Genomic DNA, 20,500 nt, shown 5'->3' with positions numbered 1-20,500 from the left:
GCTCTTCTGAAGGAGTCATATGAGAGTGAAGTGAAGGCATCTGAGGAAAGTGGGTGACACAGGGCCTGACTCAGAAAAGGCAGCTGGGACATGCATCTTTGGCCTGGTCCACAACCAGCGTCTGCTTCCTTCACTTTCTAAGAAAGTTATTCAAAGGCTCATCTGTTATTGAGATTTTCCTAAGAGATTGGAGCCTGCCAAGTCTCTCAGTGAAGGGCCATCCTTGCAAGTGAGCACCCTCCCACACACCTTCCAACAATTCTTTTTTTTTTTTTTTTTTTTTTTTTTTTTTCCCAGGCTGGAGTGCAGTGGCGCAATCTCGGCTCACTGCAAGCTCTGCCTCCCGGGTTCACGCCATTCTCCTGCCTCAGCCTCTCCGAGTAGCTGGGACTACAGGCGCCCGCCACCACGCCCGGCTAATTTTTTGTATTTTTAGTAGAGACGGGGTTTCACCGTGGTCTCGATCTCCTGACCTCGTGATCCGCCCGCCTCGGCCTCCCAAAGTGCTGGGATTACAAGCGTGAGCCACCGCGCCCGGCCCCAACAATTCTTTAGCGCGTGAATTACTGAACCATGTCCTCCTGTCCTCAGGTTCCAAGTTAGGCTTTGGATGGCAGTTGGCCTTTGCGATCCTGGACTTACCGTGCCTAGCATCTGTAGCTCTTTCAGGACTCAAGGCTAAGGAGGGCACAGAATGGATTCCGTGGATAGATCTGTCTTATTACTTATTTCTGGGACCACATGATTTGAGACCCAGGTCTTCTTGTGTGGCTGGTGGCAGACTTAGCTTCTTAACATGTGAGTCCCTCACTCCTGGGGGGACCCTGAGTGAATTGCCCCTCCCACAGTCAGCTTCCAGAACTGACTGGCAGAAACTGATGAGAGGTTCTCAGCCTGGCGGAGATGTCCCACCCACTCCTGTGTGGGAGGTCAGGAAGCAGGGTGTAATGCAGGGGAGCCACGAGCTTCAGATGTTCCCTGGGGTTCCTGCTAGCCCACCTTCCTCCTGAGTGCCAGACTCCACAGAGTCCATGGCCCCGTTGGTCCTGAGAATAGGACTGTGGCTGACAACCAGCCCACAGAATGAGCGTCCCTGCCTGTGTCTGTGCTGAACCTCTTTCGTTCAGGGAGACGCTGGCTTCAAACCCCTGGAGTGGGGCTGGCCTTCCAGGGAGCCCCTTGATATCCACAGAATCCGCATCTCCTGTGGGCATTCCAAGCCCAGATCCGTCACAAAGCTGTCTCCTCTGCCCTGGAAGTCCGGAGAGGTGAAATAAGAGGGCTGTGCTCACAGCCATCAACAGACCCAAGGGTCACTAGCCCTAGGGCCACTAGCCCCTTGGCCAGCTCAGGTTCCAACCTTCGCCCCTGTCCCCAATCCAAGGCGTGTTTTTTTTCTGGATTCTAAGTCACTGGTGCTCAGCCCTGGCTATATACTGGAATCACCTGATCACTTTCAAAACATCATGACCCTGGGCTTGGGCCATGCCCAAAACAAGCATTTTTTAACGCATCCCCGGGAACTCCAGCCAGGGAGAGCCACTACTGCTCTGCGCCATTTCAGAGCAGGCTCTTGTCTCACTGGCCCTGTAACTGCCCAACAGGTTCTCCTTGCCCACTGCCTAGACAAGAGCCGATTTATCAAGACAGGAGAATTGCAGTAGACAAAAGATAATTCACGCAGAGCTGGCTGTATAGGAGACTCGAGTTTTATTATTCCTCAAATCAGTCTCTCCAGTAATTTGGGGATCAGAGTTTTTAAGGATAACTTGGTGGGTAGGGGCTCGGGAAGTGGAGATTGCTGATTGGTCGGCTTGGAGATGAAATCATAGGGGGTGGAAGTGAGTTTTTCTTGCTATCTTCTGTTCCTGGTGGGATTAAAGAGCTGGTTGAGCCAGATTACCTGTCTGTGTGGCGTCAAATACTGCATCAGAACACAGGGTCTGCAAAATATCTCAGGCACAATCTTAGGTTTTACGACAGTGATATTATTTTCAGGAGCAATTTGGGGAGATTCAGGCTCTTGTAGCTAATTTGTTAGTCCTACAAAGGCAGACTGGTCCCCGGGCAAGAAGGGGGTTTATTTCAGGGAAAGGGCTGTTACTTGTGTTGTTTCAAAGTTAAACTATAAACTGAGTTCCTCCCAAGGTTAGTTTGGTCTGCATCCGGGAATGAACAAGGACAGCTTGGAGGTTAGAAGCAAGATGGAGTCATTTAGGTCACCATCATCATTTTCTCAGTTAAAATTTTAGCAAAGACAGTTTCAGTTCCTCCTGTTGGGTTTTATAATACCTTATTCCTAAGGTGTGGGGTATGAAGATGGGAAAAGAGTGATAACCGCTCAAGCTTCTTTCTGCTGACAGGGAGCATAGTCAGGGTAGGTGTTGACCCAAAGGTAAGAGGAGTGAAACGACTTTGCAGCTGTCTGCTTATACTCAGGGGTTCCTGGTTGGAGTTTGAAGGCCTACATGACGAAGGCATTAGTATTCTCAGGTATAGTTTTAACAAACGAGTGCTAGGATAAAGAGTGAAAGTCTTGGCTTCAGAAGCTTTTGTAGAATTGATCCTAAGCTCTGAGGGACCCAGGTAAAGAGCTCCAAGAACCAATCAGACATGGAGTTACTAGCAGAGAGAGATTTGGGTCAGAGGTTGTTAGACAGACAGATTGGGGTAGACAGGAAAGAGGAAATTTGAATACAGTCTTCCGTATCTTTTTAGTCAGTTTTCCTAGTCCGAAGACCAGATCAGTTCAGTTAAACAGCTGTTTCCCATATCAAGAGATGGCATCGCAGATGGGCTAGGCGTCTTTAGTTATAGAGGAGAAAGGCAGTGGCAAATTGACATGTTTTTGTCATCTGTATTACAAAGAAAAAGCTTCAGCTTGCAGGGCCTCAGGAAGAAGGTAATAGCAATTTAATTGAGTCCAAGTCAGAAAAGTGGAAAAAAAAAATTGAAAGCATTAGTTTGGGAATTGTAGCCCACATAGAATTCAGGATTTAGTCCAAATTGCAGGAAATAATAAAAACTCAAGAACAAAGGACAAGACTAGAATCTAACAGCAGGGTGTACCATAGTTTTTTGAAACACTTTTTTCTCTCTCCCATCCTTATTTTTATTGAAGACAAATCATAGTAGGACAAGTTTACTTGCAAAATAAGTCATAGTCTTATTATGCTTGGCCTGATTATTTGCATAAAGTACAGCAAGAATAATAATTGGCCATATAGGCTCTTTTTAAAATTGGCTTTGCTGAAACTTTGTTCCATAAGAAATCTCAGGTTAGACTTTTTAAAGCCTCGAGCCAGCCGTGGACTTATCTACTATATCTGCAAAGATAAATCTGTATGAGTTGGGTGAAGTTTTTTCTTCTCATGGTCCTAAGATATAATTTGGGGCTCCTGGGCCTGTCAGAAAGTGACATTCTTTATTTACGACAGTTCAGGAGCCCTGTACAGGGACTGCGTAGACAAGGTATGAGGCCAGCTTTTCCAGGGGACTTCTGTTGGCTCTGTTAGTCAACTTTGTTCCTTAAAGCAGTCTGTTTATATTTGAACATATGTCATTCCAGTCAAAGCGTTGGTAAAGTAACCAGCATCTCTAATTGTATCCTATTACAAAAGAAAACAGATTGTTGGCTGGGCGCGGTGGCTCACGCCTGTACTCCCAGCACTTTGGGAGGCCGAGACGGGCGGATCACGAGGTCAGGAGATCGAGACCATCTTGGCTAACACGGCGAAACCCCATTTCTACTAAAAATACAAAAAATTAGCCGGGCGTGGTGGCGGGCACCTGTAGTCCCAGCTACTCGGAGAGGCTGAGGCAGGAGAATGGCGTGAACCCAGGAGGCGGAGCTTGCAGTGAGCTGAAATCGCACCACTGCACTCCAACCTGGGGGACACAGCAAGACACCGTCTCAAAAAAAAAAAAAAAAAAAAAAGATTGTTACTGTCCTTGCGCAAATAATTATACTGCCATAAGTTGAGAATGCTCACAAATAGTTTCCAAATTCTGGAGAAATCAGAGAGAAGGCAGTATGGTCTAAATTTTGCTCACAGAAGTATACTTTAACTCAGTTGCTAAAAGTTGTAAATAGCTCAAAAGAAAAATAGTTTTCTTGACTCTGAAAAACAAAAGGATTAACAACGTTTAACACCTCAGCTCTCCGTGAGGATCCTAGAAGTTTGTTTTCCTCCATTCCAATGGCACAATTTGTAAAGTTATCAGAGACCTGCATTCAGGAGTACCCATTAGAGTACTATACCTGATTATAAACTGCCTTTTGAAAAGGATAAAACCAAGACAGCAGTTGCCTGTGGGTAACAAAAGTCTCAGGACAGCCATAGTTAAAGATGCAGTCAACAAGGAAATCTGGTCATCTCTGTGACACACAGTTTAACATAACAGTTACAATTATTACTAATAACATAAACTGAGACATATCAGAATTATAGGAATCTTACACAATTTTGTAACACATACTAATAACATATTTATATGACTATAAACCCAAAGAAAGTTAAACACTTTTTTATATTTGACAGTGCTTCTACATAATTTTAATACACCAAATAAGCCAAATATGTCTCTTTTGGACTTTAGGGGACTTTTTTTTTTTTTAGCTTAGAATTTGATCTTGGAAAGTTTGTTAAATATCAAAGGTTTAAAACACTAGATATCACAAAGTAGAACCCCAGGTCACCATAAGTAATTCATGTAGCCACAATGATAACTCAAACATTTTGTAAAGGAAAAAACCTTTACTCTGATAGAGAGAAGACTCAGTTTCTAAACAACAAAACCCAATGAAGATAGCATGAGGCCAACTGAATCCGTCTTTCTTTTATTTTTTTAATAGTTTACTCCAAAGCCAAACAAAAATCTTTCATTGTCTCTCTCAATATTACATAAAAATATTCTTCAAAAGAGAAAACCAAATTTTATCTCGCATTAGTGCATCTGTAATGCTAAAGCTAGTTTTGTTGTTGTTGTTGTTTGAGACGGAGTCTGGCTCTGTCGCCCAGGCTGGAGTGCAGTGGCACAATCTCAGCTCACTGCAAGCTCCACCTCCCGGGTTCACGCCATTCTCCTGCCTCAGCCTCCCGAGTAGCTGGGACTACAGGCGCCCGCCACCACGCCCGGCTGATTTTTTGTATTTTTAGTAGAGACGGGGTTTCACCATGTTAGCCAGGATGGTCTCGATCTCCTGACCTCGTGATCCACCTACCTCGGCCTCCCAAAGTGCTGGGATTACAGGCGTGAGCCACCGCGCCCGGCCTGTTGTTGTTGTTGTTGTAGTTTTGAGACGGAGTTTCACTCTTGGTCACCCAGGCTGGAGTGCAGTGGCATGATCTCGGCTCACTGCACCCTCCGCCTCCTGGGTTCAAGCGATTCTCCTGCCTCCTGAGTAGCTGGGATTACAGGCACCCACCACCACTCCTGGCTAATTTTTGCATTTTTAGTGGAGACAGGGTTTCACCATGTTGGCCACACTGGTCTTGAACTCCTAACCCGACGTGATCGCCCACCTCAGCCTCCCAAAGTGCTGGGATTACAGGTATGAGCCACCACTCCTAGCCAAAGCTAGTTTTTAATAAAATTTTACAAACAAATCTATCTGATTTTAGTTTGACTGTAGGGTAACATTTTCATAAACCTTTTATATAACCCTTTATAATTGTTTGTTAAAAGAACAAATCAGTGTTCAAAAATAAAACCCTATTTTTTTTGTTGTTGTTGTTGAGATGGAGTCTTGCTCCATTGCCCAGGCTGGAGTGCAGTGGCACATTCTCAGCTCACTGCAACCTCTGCCTCTCAGGTTCAAGCAATTCTTCTGCCTCAGCCTCCCAAGTAGCTGGGACTACAGGCGTGTGCCACCAGGTCTGGCTAATTTTTGTATTTTTAGTAGAGACAGGAGTTCACCATATTGGCCAGGCTGGTTTCGAACTCCTGACCTCGTGATCTGCCTGCCTCAGCCTCACAAAGTGCTGGGATTACAGGCATGAGCCACTGCGTCCGGCATAAAACCCTATTATTTTGATATATGGGCCCAGATTCTGGCCCTGCATCAGTATGCTTTTAATATTTAATTTATGGAAAAATTAAATAATACCCTTTCAATTTTAGCCAGCTTGCTCACACACAGAGTTCTTCACAAAGTTAATTTTTCACAGACCTTCTACAATTTGCTTAAACTTTCAGTTTTATTTTGTCTTTCAACCAAAAATAATCCTTAAGATCTCTAAATTAGACGAGATTTTCTTTTTTTAAAAAAAACCATATTCCCATGTCTTTAAGCAATTTTAATTAAAAACCAGGTGCAGAGCCTAGAATACAGGACAGAACTGCAGATAAAGTCTGACTCTTTCTGGCCTAGCTAGAAGTCATGGCTAACTCCATATGTCCCCAGGCCTTATGTGGAATCTAATGGCTCTAAAGTAGGTAAATTGAACAATTACAAAAGTCATAGAAGCCATTTATGACCTTAAAGCATCCAGCAGAAACAGTATCTGATCTGCCTAATTCAGACCAAATGAAGACAGTTTTATTTTATTTCATCAATAATCTTTAAAACTATCTTTATTTACCAAAGATTACTAACGTCATGTGAACTAAAATGCGTTAGAGTTGCTATTTCTCTGACAAAATGTTTAAGTGCTTATTTTTTAAGCCAATTAATTACAGCTCTTAAACATCACACACACAACATTATAAATATACAGACCAAAGAAGATGCATTAGTTGTTAAGATTTTTCATTTGCTGGTTTTTTAGGGATTTTTTCCCCCGTTTTACAAATCTTGTCACGACTCACAGAGACCATCTATGCCATGCTTGGACTGTCTGACTTGTCCTATGTGTCCCTCTTTCCTGAATAATGAGTCGTTCTTTTTTAGGACAAGAATTTACCATACAAGATCTTTTCTTACATGAATTTTTTTTTATAATCATCCTTACCAAAAATACATCTTTATATCCCTAACTTTGTTCACATCTCTCTCTCCCCTACTAAAGTAATTCCTGATGCCCTCAAAAGTGAAAAAGGCCAAGTAATGTGATTCAAAACAGAACAGAGCCTTAGATTTTGAGAGGGATCTGTCTGCTTACACTTCTTGGGGTTTTGTGAGGAAAACAGAGTTTCTCCCAAAACAAGGTCAATGGCGTCTTCTCTGTTTTTCCCAAGGAGTCCCCAGCTGTCAGAAAGTACCTTAGGTCCTCTCATGTGGGCATTCAGAGTGGCAAGAAGACAGACTGGGAAAATAATTCAGTTGACTGAGAAGAAAGACACACAAAAACTCATTCCTCGAAGGAAAAAAAAAAAAAAAAATCCAGGAAGAGAAAAAGCACAAAGGCCTTTTTTGTTGTTTTTTTAATGGAGTCTTGCTCTGTCTCTGTCACCCAAGCTAGAGTGCAATGGCATGATCTTAGCTCACTGCAGCCTCTGCCTCCCGGGTTCAAGTGATTCTTGTGCCTCAGCCTCCTGAGTAGCTGGGACCACAGGCACATGCCACCAGGCCTGGCTAATTTTTGTATTTTTAGTAGAGACAGGGTTTCACCATGTTGGCCAGGCTGGTCTTGAACTCCTGACCTCAAGTGATCCCCCTGCCTCAGCCTCCCAAAGTGCTGGGATTACAGGCGTGAGCCACTGCACCCAGCCCACAAAGGCCTTTTGAATGTGTACATATATATGTGTATTTACACATTTATATATTTAAATAAAACTTGGATATCCATTTTTAATTAAGCAGATTTTAACTGTAGAGCTTTTTTTTTTTTTTTTTACAAAATCTTTTTAAATTTCTTATTACCAGACTCTAGCCAGGATAGACAGCCAGTATTTCTGGCTTTGAACCTTACCACAGGTAAACTTCTAGCAAAATTAATAAGTCTTATCTAAGATTATGACTTAACTACGGAAGTATAAGATGTCTCAAGGGGATGCTAAGCAGTTTTTTGTAAGTTTTTTTTGTTTTTGTTTTTCTTTCTTTCTTTTTTGTTTTTTTTTTTTTTACAAGATTTAGAATCTCCCCAAACGTAGTTTAGAGAAAGGAAAATTTAAGGCAGATTTTAAGGCAAGCTGTCCATGGTGGGGAAAGAATCAATAAATGGCACAAATAAAAAGCTTACATAAATAACAAACCAGAGAGCACCCATTCCATAAGCTGGGAACCAGACCCAGGCTACCACTGTGAAATAGCAAAGCTTCAGCTACTGAGCTAAAGCCGAAGGCTGTTACACTGCTCTTCCTGGGAATCCAGGACTTTACTGAAGATAATTCTTAAGGCTAGACATGACACTGTCACATGTCCTCTCAGACCAGCAACCTGACATGAACCCAAAAATTCATGCCCTCTGGATGCCGGAGGATACCCTGACATGGTCCCAAAGTCAAGTTTTTCAGGACGTAAAACAAGAGGGAAACCTTATCTGGTTTTTGTTGGAGCGAAGTTTGGAACTGTTCAGTCTGCCAGGCTGGCTTGAACAGCAGGCTTAGAGGGGTCCTATGTCCACATCCTGTTCTGTGGTACTGCTCTCCATGACAGAGGATGCAGCTGTGAGTGGGTTTGGTTTGCGCTGTATCTCCAGCTACTAAAGCAATGCCTGGCAGTTAGTAGGTGTTCTAGAAAGGTGTGTCCTATCAATGTGTGAATACTGACTCCCCCTCCTAAGTCACTGAGTGAGGAGGGAGGATGTTTGGTTCACCTGAGGCATGTGAGTTGGTTGTGCCTTTGTTTTTTTTTTTTTCTTTTGAGATGGAGTCTCACTCTGTTGCCCAGGCTGGAGTGCAGTGGTGCAATCTCAGCTCACTGCAGCCTCCACCCACCGGGTTCCAATGATTTTCCTGCCTCAGCCTCCAGAGTAGCTGGGGATTTGTATTTACAGCACAGACTGCACCAGATTCACTCAGCCTAAGTCTAGGCTCATAAGATTTTTTCTATTAATCAGACCCTTGCAGAGGAGACAAACAGTGATGTTTTCCATTCACACACGGCGAGAGGGGCCAGAAGCCTGGCTGATAAGAAATGTTTACCCTTTTTGCCTGCATGTCAGGTTTCTGGGTTCCCATTCTCTGTAGCTTCCAGAAGAACAGAGCAGCTTTTGATGGCCCTTTTCACTGGACCCTAGCTGTGGGCGCCAAGCCACATTGCAAAGGAAAACCATCCGTTTCTGTTTTATGGAACCACAGGCAAAAGCCTCTCAATTTTTCAAGATGCTGCCCAATGGGCTGCATGGGGAACTGAATTAACATTTTCCATCCTGGCCAGAGCAGAGTACACATGACAAAACTAGTCACTATGCTCAGTGCCCAGCATCAACCTGGCAAGGCTCAAACTTGCTCCCGTTGGTCTCTGTCATCTTTGATCCACTCCACTCAAGGTGGGAAGGGACGTCTTCCACCCGGAATTCAAAGGATGACCTCTGAGCCAGATGGAAGAGCGGATGGTCACCCTCGAGGCAGCCCTGTCGAACTTCCGAGCTTCTGCTGACAAGTCCTTCAGGGTTCAGCGAATGTTACCAATCAGACAAACTAGGAGAGCCTGATGGACTTCCTTCAGCAATTCCCTTAGACATCTCCTCCACATATACAAACACATACAGCAAAACACCTTGCAGAAAGAGATTCCAGACCAAATCACAAACCAAGAGTATTCCTCCAAACAAGCCCCCTATTCTCTGTACAATTAAGGCAGATACCCCATGCTGGAGCTACAAACAGATACCACCTAATAGAGCTAGAGATGCCCCATGATGGGGCTACAGGCAGGCACCCCACGATGGGGCTACAGTTACAGGAAGTCTCCCCAGGACTGTTTCTTTATTGCAGTTAAATCCATACACCATGGGTTGGCAACACCCCACCAGTAGAGATGGTGCCAGTGTCAGCCCCCAGTCTGAGAGAACTAGGTGGCCGCCTGGGCTGGCCTCTGGATCCATCACCAGTGAGGGGGGTTGGGGAGGCTACTGAATCCCTGGCAGATAGCCACAAGGGAGATCACAGATGAGCCCCCAAATTTGTAACCCCCGCAACAGGTTCTCCTTGCCCACAGCCTAGACAGCCAATTTATCAAGACAGGAGAATTGCAATAGAGAAAGAGTAATTCACACAGAGCCAGCTGTGCAGGAGCCTGGAGTTTTACTATTACTCAAATCAGTCTCTCCAAGAATTAGGGGATTGGAGTTTTTAAGGATAACTTGGTGGGTAGGGGCTCTGGAGGTGTGGATTGCTGATTGGTCAGCATGGAGATTAAATCATAGGGGGTGGAAGTGAGTTTTTCTTGCTGTCTTCTGTCCTTGGGTGGGATCAAAGAGCTGGTTGAATCATATTACCTGTCTGGGTGGCGTCAACTGCTGCATTGGAAGGCACGGTCTGCAAAATATCTCAAGCACTGATCTTAGGATTTACAAGCAATGTTATTCTCAGGAGCAGTGTGGGGAGGTTCAGACTCCTGCAGCCAGAGGCTCCATGGCTCCGAAACCATAATTTCTAATCTTGTAGCTAATTTGTTAATCCTACAAAGGCAGACTGGTCCCCAGGCAAGAAGGGGGTTTATTTCAGGGAAAGAGCTGTTATCCTCTTTGTTTCAAAGTTGAACTATAGGCCAGGCACGGTGGCTCACGCCTGTAATCCCAGCACTTTGGGAGGCTGAGGCAGGCGGATCACTTGAGGCCAGGAGTTTGAGACCAGCCTGGCCAACATGGTGAAACCCCGCCTCTACTAAAAATACAAAAATTAGCCAGGTGTGGTGGTGCATGCCTGTAATCCCAGCTACTCAGGAGGCTGAGGTGGGAGGATCGCTTGAGCCCAGGAGGTGGAGGCTGCAGCACGACATGATCGCACCACTGCACTCCCGCCTGGGCAGGAGTGGGAGCCTGTCTCAAAAATAAATAAATGAGAGTCCCGACCACGAGCTACAGAGAGTCCATCTGTGCTATAGGGGACATCTACACAGCACACACCCACTGCTACCGGCTAAGCAGTTCACGCAGGCTGTGATAGATGACACTGTTATTCTCTTTGGATGATTGGGGTTCACTACTACACTGCACAGGTCAGCAACAGCATGTACAGAAATGGGCTGGGGCGGGGAGACTCGTCAGCCCCCTGGCATCTGAACATGGCCAACACTGTGCCTTGTGTTTCATCCTCAGACTTTGGGGCTATTAGGGATTTAAATATTAATGTGTGGATTTCACTGAGCCCTGGCCTCTCTTTGGTGCCTGTCAGGTACACTGTAATGAGAAATTGGATCGTTCATTCATCCCTCCCCCCTTCCCTCCCTTCTCCAGGGAACAGGGTTTTTGTTCCTGGAGCTTGGGAGGTGGCTGAGTTCCCCAACTAGAATCAAGTAACCTTTAGTGCATATGCAAATCCAGCATTTGAAATTTCCGGTTCTCTAGCCTTATTATTCTAGAGGGTAGCCAGCTTTCCTTTCATTTCATTTGGGGTCCGCTTCGCTTGCTTTGCACCTACTCTGGCATGCAGGCTCCACACAGCCCCAAGAAGGCTGCACCCCAGGAAGGAGCCCACCATGCTCTGAGAGTCACAAAGAAAGCAGCAGACCCTTGGCGGGAGAGAAAGGAAGGCCTGAGGCAGGTTGTGTTTTTGATGCAGATGGTCCTGCCAGCCCTGCAGCTCTCTGAAAGGGGGTGGAGCTGAGAAGCGACCCCGAGAGGCTCCTGCAGCCAGGGTCGGGAGGATTTCGCCTTCCTGGACGGGTATTGATTCTCCAGACCTAGCTTTTTTAAGTGTCAGTGAGTTATATGCACACAGATCACTCAGATTCCAAGACACCTCCCCACCAGCCCCCAGCAGGACCATGGCACGTGACATCTGCAGGGAAGGGCAGGCTTAGCAACTGTCGGGACTAGCATAAACCCGTTTTGCTTCAGGGGTCTCTTCCCAGGTAATGGCCTCTGTCCTCTTTGCACCCTGGCCGGCTGCAGGAGCCTCCTAACTGCTCCCGTCAGTTGTGTCCTCACCCCCCACCGGTTCTCCAGAAAGATGCTGTTGTAAAGTAATCTGATCATGGCCCGGGCGTGCAGGCTTCAGGTGGCGTCCCCCGAAATCCCAGGTCCTCACTTTCATGTGCATTAATGATGGAGGACCCTTGTGTAGTGAGGAAACCTCTTTCAGCCCATATGACCGCATGGTGGTGCAGAATATGGAAGGCATATTTAGAATCAGTATAGATACTGACACGTAGTCCTTTTGCAAGAGTGAGGGCTTGAGTTAAGGCCACTAGTTCGGCTTGCTGAGAGGTAGTGGAGGGAGGCAGAGCGGTAGCCTCAATGATAGATGTGGAAGATACTATAGCATAGCCTGCCTTTGCTGGTGAGTGGCGATTAGGCCTGGCGGAACTGCCATCAATAAACCAAGTGTGATGAGGGTGAGAAACAGGGAAGAAGGAAATGTGGGGAAATGGGGTGAACGTCAGGTGGATCAGAGAGATACAGTCATGAGGGTCAGGTGTGCTATGCGGAATAGTGCAGGAGGCCGGATTGAAGTCCGGGCCAGGAACAATGATTGTGGGAGACTCAACAAAGAGTGAGTACAGCTGAAGGAGCTGGGGAGCAGAAAGTGTATGCGTCAGGTGTGAGGAAGAAAATCGATTTTGGAAATTATGAGAGCTGTAGAGAGTGAGTTGAGCATAGTTTGTGATTTTGAGGGCCTCTAAAAGTATTAAAGCAGCAGCAGCCGCTGCACGCAGACATGAGGACTAGGCTAAAACAGTTAAGGTCAAGTTGTTTAGACAGAAAGGCTACAGGGTGTGGTCCTGGCTCTTGTGTAAGAATTCTGACCACGCTAACCATGCCTAGGAAGGAAAGGAGTTGTTTTGTAGAAGGTGCTGGGGTTTGAGAGATCAGTCGGACACGATTGGCAGGGAGAGCACGTGTGTTTTTATGAGAATTAGGCCGAGATGGGTAACAGATGAGGAAGAAATTTGGGCTTGACTGAAGTAATGGGGGCTGTCTGTGAAGCTTTGCGGCAGTACAGCCCAGGTAATTTGCTGAGCTTGATGGGTGTCAGGGTCAGTCCAAGTGAAAGCGAAGAGAGGCTGGGATTAAGGGTGCAAAGGAATAGTAAAGAAAGCATGTTTGAGATCCAGAACAGAATAATGGGTTGTAGAGGCAGCTATTGAGGATAGGAGAGTATATGGGTTTGGCACCATGGGGTGGATAGGCAAAACAATTTGGTTGATAAGGCGCAGATCCTGAACTGAGTTGTAAGGCTTGCCTGGTTTTAGGACAGGTAAAATGGGGGAATTGTAAGGAGAGTTTATAGGCTTTAAAAGGCCATGCTGTATCAGGTGAGTGATAACAGGCTTTAATCTTTTTAAAGCTTGTTGCAGGATGTTGGCGTTGAGTGGGGTAAGGGTGATTAGGTTTTAATGAGATGGTAAGGGGTGCATGATCGGTCACCAAGGAGGGAGTAGAGGTATCATATACTTGTGGGTTAAGGTGGGGGGATGAAAGAGGAGGATGTGAAGGAGGCTTTGAACTGGGGGAAAAGATGGCAATGGGGTGTGGCTGTAGCCCAGGAATAGTCAGAGAAGCAGATAATTTAGTTAAAGTGTCTCAGCCTAATAAGGGAACTGGGCAGGTGGGGATACTAAAAAGGAGTGCTTAAAAGAGTATTGTCTCAGTTGGCACCAGAGTTGGGGAGTTTTAAGAGGTTTAGAAGCCTGGCCGTCAGTACCTACAATAGTTATGGAGGCAAAGGAAACAGGCCTTTGAAAAGAAGGTAATGTGGAGTGGGTAACCTCCGTATTGATTAAGAAGGGGACGGACTTACCCCCCACTGTGAGAGTTACCCAGAGCGTCTGTGATGGTCCTGTAGGCTTCCAAGGCGATTGGGCGGCGTCAGTCTTCAGCTGCTAAGCCGAGAAGATCTGGGAAGGAGTCAGAGAGCCTTGGGCCAGAGTCCCAGGGACTCTGGGAGTGGCTGCCAGGTGAGTTGAACAGTCCGATTTTCACTGGAGTCCCACACAGATGGGACGCGGCTTAGGAGGAGTCCTGGGCTGCGGGTATTCCCTGGCCTGGTGGCCAGATTTCTGGCACTTGTAGCAAGCTCCTGGGGAGGCAGGCGTGGAGGAACGCCTGGCCACTGCAGTTCAGGCGTTTGGAAGTTCTTGTGTGCTGGAGATGTGGCTGGGGTTTGTCTCACAGTGGAAGCAAGGAATTGCAACTTTTTTCTATTATTGTACACCTTGAAGGTGAGGTTAATTAAGTCCTGTTGTGGGGTTTGAGGGCCAGATTCTAGTTTTTGGAGTTTTATTTAATGTCGGGAGCAGATTGGGTAATAAAATGTATATTGAGAATAAGATGGCCTTTTGACCTTTCAGGGTCTAGGGCTGTAAAGCGTCTCAGGGTTGCTGCCAAAGGAGTCATGAACTGGGCTGGATTTTTTATATTTGATGAAAAAGAGTCGAAACGCTAACTGATTTGGGAGAGGTCGGATAAAGAAAAAGGAGCATTAACGTTGACTATGCCTTTAGCTCCAGCCACCTCTTTAAGAGGAAATTGCTGGGCAGGTGGCGGAGGGCTACTCGCGGAACGAAACTGTAAGCCGGCCCAGGTGTGAGGAGGGGAGGTGATAAAAGGATTATAGGGTGGAGAAGCAGAGGCTGAGGAAGAATTGGGACCTAGCTTGGCCTGGCGAGGAGGGGAGATGTCAGATGGGTCTGTAGAAAAGGAAGATTAGAAAGACTCCGCGACGCTTGGGGTTGGGACTGAGGGGACGGGGGGAGGGAAAGGAGGAAGATTTGGGACAAGTTGCATTGGGCACAGAGACTAGAAAGGCACCAATGTGTAAAAGAATGCCTGGACGTCAGGCACCTCAGACTGTTTGCCTATTTTACGACAAGAATTATTTAGATCTTGCAGGATGGAAAAATTGAAAGTGCAGTTTTCTGGCTATTTGGAACTACTGTCGAGTTTGTATTGGGGTCAAGCAGCATTGCAGAAGAAAATAAGGCATTTAGGTTTTAGGTCAGGTGTGAGTTGAAGAGGTTTTAAGTTTTTGAGAACACAGGCTAAGGGAGAAGAAGGAGAAATGGAGGGTGGAAGGTTGCCTATAGTGAAGGAGGCAAGTTTAAAGAAAAGGGAGAGTAGAGACACGGAGGGAAGTGGTTCGGGGGTTCTTACTCTCCAGAAAAGCGGGAAAGGGGTCAGGGCACAGAGATATGAGGTCAGGGTGTGGAAATAAGGGATCAGGGCGCAGAGATATAAGAGGTTGGGGCATGGAAATAAGGGATGGGGTGCAGAGATATAAGAGGTCGGGGCACGGAAATAAGGGATCAGGGAGCAGAGATAGGAGGTTGGGGTACTTACCCCTTCCCCAGAAAAGCGAGACTTGCCACTAAGGGTGAAGGACCAAGGCTGGCGTCCCTGCGTGGTCTGACACCTCTGAAACGTGGGTGAATAATCAGAGAGGCGTCCCTGCAATGATTAAACACCAAGGGAAGGCTGCCTTCCAAGTCCGTGACCGGCGCCAGAGTTTTGGGAGTTTTGGGTCCATGGATAAAACGTGTCTCCTTTGTCTCTACCAGAAAATGAAAGGAATTGAAATTAAGGGAGAGATTGAAGAGTGGAAGGAGAAAGTGGTTGAGGGATAGTGAGAGAGGTTTGAAAAGAGAGTAAGAAGAGGCCGCTTACCCAATTTAAAATTGGTGAGATGTTCCTTGGGCTGGTGGGTCTGAGGACCTGAGGTCGTAGGTGGATCTTTTTCACGGAGCAAAGAACAGGAGGACAGGGGATTCATCTCCCAAGGGTGGTCCCCCAATCCGAGTCATGGCACCAAATTTCATGCGTGTCAGTGTGAAGAGACCACCAAACAGGCTTTGTGTGAGCGACATGGCTGTTCATTTCACCTGGGTGCAGGCGGCCTGAGTCCAAAAAGAGTCAGTGAAGGGAGACAGGGGTGGGGCCGTTTTATAAGATTTGGGCAGGTAAAGGAAAGTTGCAGTCAAAGAGGGTTTGTTCTCTGGTGCCCAGGAGTGGGGGTCGCAAGATGCTCAGTGGGAGAGCTTTTTGAGCCTGGATAAAGACTTTCACAAGGTAATGTCATCACTTAAGGCAAGGACCCGCCATTTACAGTTCTTTTGTGGTGGAATGTCATCAGTTAAGGCGGGGCAGGGCATTTTCACTTCTTTTGTGATTCTTCATTTACTTCAGGCCATCTGGGCATATATGTGCAAGTCACAGGGGATGCGATGGCTTGGCTTGGGCTCAGAGGCCTGACACTTACGACAATCTGTGAGGCCCGCTGTGACCCGGCCCCAGCCCCTGCCCATCCTCCCTCTTCAGCCTCTTCTCTGATGGCCACATGGCCTGTGCCCACACTTCCCTCAGATGCCAGCGTTCCCTCACCCTCCAGGCCTGGCAGCCCTTCCGTCCCTTTGCTCAACAAGGCGCCCAAGAGCTGTCTGTTCATGACTGGTCTCCCCGACCAGACCACAGGCTCCCAAGGCAGCTGTGATGTCGTTTTGGTTTGCGGTGTATCCCTAGCTGCTAAAGCAATGCCTGGCAGGTAGTAGGTGTTCTAGAAAGGTGTGTCGTGTTAATGTGTGAATACTGACTCCCCTCCTCAGTCACTGAGGCGGGGAGGATGTTTGGCTCTTCTGAGGCATGTGAGAGTTGGTTGTGCCTTTGGTTTTTTGTTTGTTTTTTTTCTTTTGAGTCTCGCTCTGTTGCCCAGGCTGAAGTACAGTGGTCTGTTCTTGGCTCATTGCAACGTCCACCTCCCAGGTTCAAGTGATTCTCCTGCCAAGCAGCTGGGATTACAGGCGCGCACCACCACGCCCAGCTAGGTTGTGCCTTTGTTAGGTTCTCTGTGACTTTTACCCACCATGCCATTCCTGAAAGAAATTTTTTTTTTTTAATTATAAGAATTACTAGAACTAGCTTGGTGCTGTTGCACACAGTCTTTGTCTCAGCTACTCGAGAGGCTGAGGCACGAGGTTCGCTCGAGCCCAGCCTGGGCAACATAGCAAGACGCTATGTCCAAAGGAAAAAAAAGCAAAATCAGAATTACCAGAACTGATTTCACATGTGTAGGTAGCAGATAGTGGCCATGAAATTCAGGTCTGTCTGAAGGCCCCCAGGCCTGGTACAAAACTGTGTAAGGCCAGTGCAAGGCCCTGACAGGTTCCCGAGTGGCTGGACTGGAAGAGATGCCAAGTTCATGGCCTCCTAGCCTGACTCCACCCAGCACTCCCTGGGTCCAGCGACGTTCCCTCTTGAAGCCTGAAATTAACCTCCACCTGAGGAAGCCATCTGCCTGGGGGTAGGTGCTTATAAAAATGAAAACATTCATTTCCAGAGGCAATTAATGCTTTTAAAGGATGTCAGATTTTTGGTACAAAATCATGGTTTCCACGTTGGCTTCATGCTCGGTGCTTTATGAGAAAAATCCCTTTTCTCTGCGGTTGTGTTCATGGTATTGTAAACCAATCATAGATTATGTTAAGGTTTTGAGTTAGAGTGTTTATCCAATTTTATGAGGGAAATAAAGGAATTCCACGAGAAAAACGGGGACTTTCCTGCAGGGCTCGGGGTTGCAGGAGCAGCAGGTAACCTGATTCATTAACGTGAGCCCAGTGGGATTGGTGGGGGTGATGGGGACACAGATTGGAGCACTCGACTCAGGCACAGGACCCCAGCAGAACATGCCCAGGTCCTCCTAGACATGGGCCCTTGCAGACTTTGTTAGGCCTCAGTTTCCTCATCTTACCAAGGTGTGACCCCAACCATCATCTCCTGAACTTCTGGCCACAGAGCTCTGGGGAGGCTTCCATAATGACCCCATTTTGGAGACGGGGAGTTGCCGCAGCCACACTGCTGCTCCGTGGTAGAACCAGCATCTGACTGAGGCCACCTGCTCCAGAGACCCTGCTCTTAGCCAGCAGCTCAGACCCCAGTCACGTGGGGCCATTTATTTATTTATTTAAGATAGAGTCTCCCTTTGTCGCCCAGGCTGGAGTGCAGTGGCGCGATCTCGGCTTACTGCAACCTCTACCTCCTGAGTTCAAGCAGTTCTCCTGCCTCAGCCTCCAGAGCAGCTGGGATTTCAGACGTGCGCCACCACGCCCAGCTAATTTTTGTATTTTAAGTAGAAATGGAGTTTTGCCATGTTGGCCAGGCTGGTCTGGAACTCTTTACCTCAAGTGATCCACCCTTAGCCTTCCAAAGTGCTGGGATTACAGGTATGAGCCACCACGCCCGGCCCACGTGGGGCCGTTTAAATTAAAATCAAATCAACTGAGTTCCTCCATTGCATTGGCCACGTCTCAAGTGTGCAGAGTGACACATGGCCAGTGGCTGCCGTCAGCGCTTATGTCGCCACGTCTCTCATCACAGGAAGATCCCTGGCAGCCCTGCTCCCGGCCCTCTGCCCTCCTGACGCTCCCTTGTGACTTGTTAGAAAAGCGTGGGCACAGCTTTAAAAAACTGATGGCTGTGAGAATACTGTCACTCGCTGATGCCTTCTGTATAGAAAAATAAGCCTTAGACAGATCTTCGCAAGAACGTCGTGATATCTCTCATAGGCATAATTACATGTTCCAAGCCAAATTGCAGTTCAAGAGAAGGTTATAAATCTCTTCTTAATAACAATTGTACTCATGTTCCTCTCCTGGAAACTAAGAGGAAGGTAGCTGAAGAAATTCTCCCTGCCCAGTTAAATCTTGTTTTCTGGGTACTTTTGGGCTCCAGGGTCACATCAGCAATGGCCTGGGACAAACGAGGGGGAGCCTTCATCTGTACTTCGTGTCTTTCCAGGGTGGCAATGACCATGAGATCTTCACAGACCCCAGAACCATGGGCTACTCTGTGACAGCGCCTGAGGACACGCGCAGGATCTGTGAAGTGCTGTTTTCCTAACTCGGGAGCGGGAGGGGCGGGGTCCCGGCTGACAAGCCAGCATGGGGCATTCGGTGGCCAGGGCCAAGGGTCCTCCCACATGTGCTCACCCACCTGCAGCCCAGGCAGGCTCTGCGTGCTATGCCAGGGACATGCAGTCTGGACCTCTACCCCCAGTGCCAGAAACTTCCAGAAGGAAGGAGAAAACTCTTAACAAGAATGGCTCAGAGGAATACCTCCCACAATAGGTCTCCCCCACCCGCCCCCAGCCCCCTAGTCTAATACCCACCCCGATACGTGCAATCATGTAGTTTTGGCGGAAATTTTCCCCTCATTCTAGGATGATACGGAAAGAAAAATGTGCCTGGAACCTCCCTCTTGGTGGGTCTGTGGAAACGGAAGCGGTTTTTTAATGGACCCCCGCATCAATACCAAAAATGGGGGTTTGGTAATGAGAAACAAGGACAGACCATCTGCAGTGACCCAGCCCAGGACGAAGTTTACAAACACCTCCTGGAACGAAGCTCCCGCCTGCATGTCACCTTGATGGGGACTGTGAGTCAGGCAGTGTGATGCCCAGTGACCAGACACACTCTGCGTTTTCCCATGTTTGAGGCTGAGGCCTGCTGGACAGATGGCTGGCAAAGTGGGAGCAGACCCCAGGGAGTTTGCACCTCCGCTGGGCCGGATTTGGACGGGCTCTGTATTCACTACACTCGGAATAGCCTGGCTGCTTCTCTGTCTCCGAGACCAGAGGCAGTGGGAACCAACAGCCAGGCTGGAGGGTTGGCGCTGGCAAAACAGTCCTTCCCCTGGGGCCGGTTCTCACCCAAGTCCAGAGAAACCAACGTGGGACGTCAGACTTCACCAAAAAGGACTTTCTGGTTGCCCCTGGCTGGCTTCCTAGAGGCGTTTGCCTCAAGTTTCTCAGGGATGGAGAGAGAGCCCGGCCAGAGAACAGTAAAAGGAGCTGCCCTCCTATCTGCACTCATCCAGGCCTTCACCCAGACTTTACCACGGAGGGGGCTCAGTGCAGCTGCAGCTAGGTCTGCGTCCCTCACTCTTTCCATCTTCTGCACGTTCTTTGTGAAACTGGAAGGATCCCGGGTCTCAGCCAGAACACGGTGGAAGAGAACTTTCCTAGGAAACGGTTCATGTGTCACTTTTCAGGATGTGGAAACGCTGTGACCCATACACGGTCTATTGCTTGGTGCTGGGGCTGTGTGGCCTCCACTGGGTACTTGCCGACCTGAGTCTGGGGCCGGGGGGCCCAGGCTGCCCTGCACTCCTGCCTCCTAGCCCACAGCCAGGTGCTTTCATCACAGCTAAATCTGGTTCCCTGCAAACCTCCCAGCCACTCGGGCTTGTAACTGTCCAAGCCCCAGTTCCAGTGGGGTGAAAGCAGCCAGCTCCTCATCTCAGTGACTCACAGGACACAGCCATCCAGTGGCATCTTTCCTTGTTGAATGATACTGTAATGACCTTCCAAAATGAAAAATAGCACATTAAAGTGATTTTATTGTTTCCTGTTTCTCATTCTGATTCCTTTTTCCTCCTATGTTCCCAGATTCTGGAACAGAACCCTAGCCCTTCCAGATCTGAGAGCCACTTTTTCTTTGCTCTGGATTTCTGTCACGTTGGGG

The 20,500-nt window shown here is 47.5% G+C and overlaps 1 protein-coding gene across 5 annotated transcripts in view; it reads left to right on the top strand.

Moving 5' to 3' along the window:
* PMM2 (phosphomannomutase 2) overlaps positions 1-20,500 on the top strand; it is a 55,874-nt gene that overhangs the window by 22,800 nt on the left and 12,574 nt on the right. The window contains exon 8 of one of the 5 annotated variants that reach the window (XM_032145338.2): positions 18,777-20,486. The exons of 3 other annotated variants lie outside the window; for them this stretch is intronic. In XM_032145338.2, the coding sequence (XP_032001229.1) occupies positions 18,777-18,878 (102 nt within the window). In that variant the 3' untranslated portion in view covers positions 18,879-20,486. Of the gene's footprint in view, positions 1-7,179; positions 7,938-18,776; positions 20,487-20,500 lie in introns of those variants that run through there. One more of the 5 variants, XM_058433788.1, reaches the window with a different exon arrangement.

Source organism: Hylobates moloch, unplaced genomic scaffold (assembly GCF_009828535.3).
Source record: "Hylobates moloch isolate HMO894 unplaced genomic scaffold, HMol_V3 SCAFFOLD_23, whole genome shotgun sequence".
Taxonomy (NCBI): Eukaryota; Metazoa; Chordata; class Mammalia; order Primates; family Hylobatidae; genus Hylobates; species Hylobates moloch.
The sequence above is the reverse complement of the archived record's forward strand: the minus strand, read 5'-3'. Positions and strand labels throughout refer to the sequence as shown.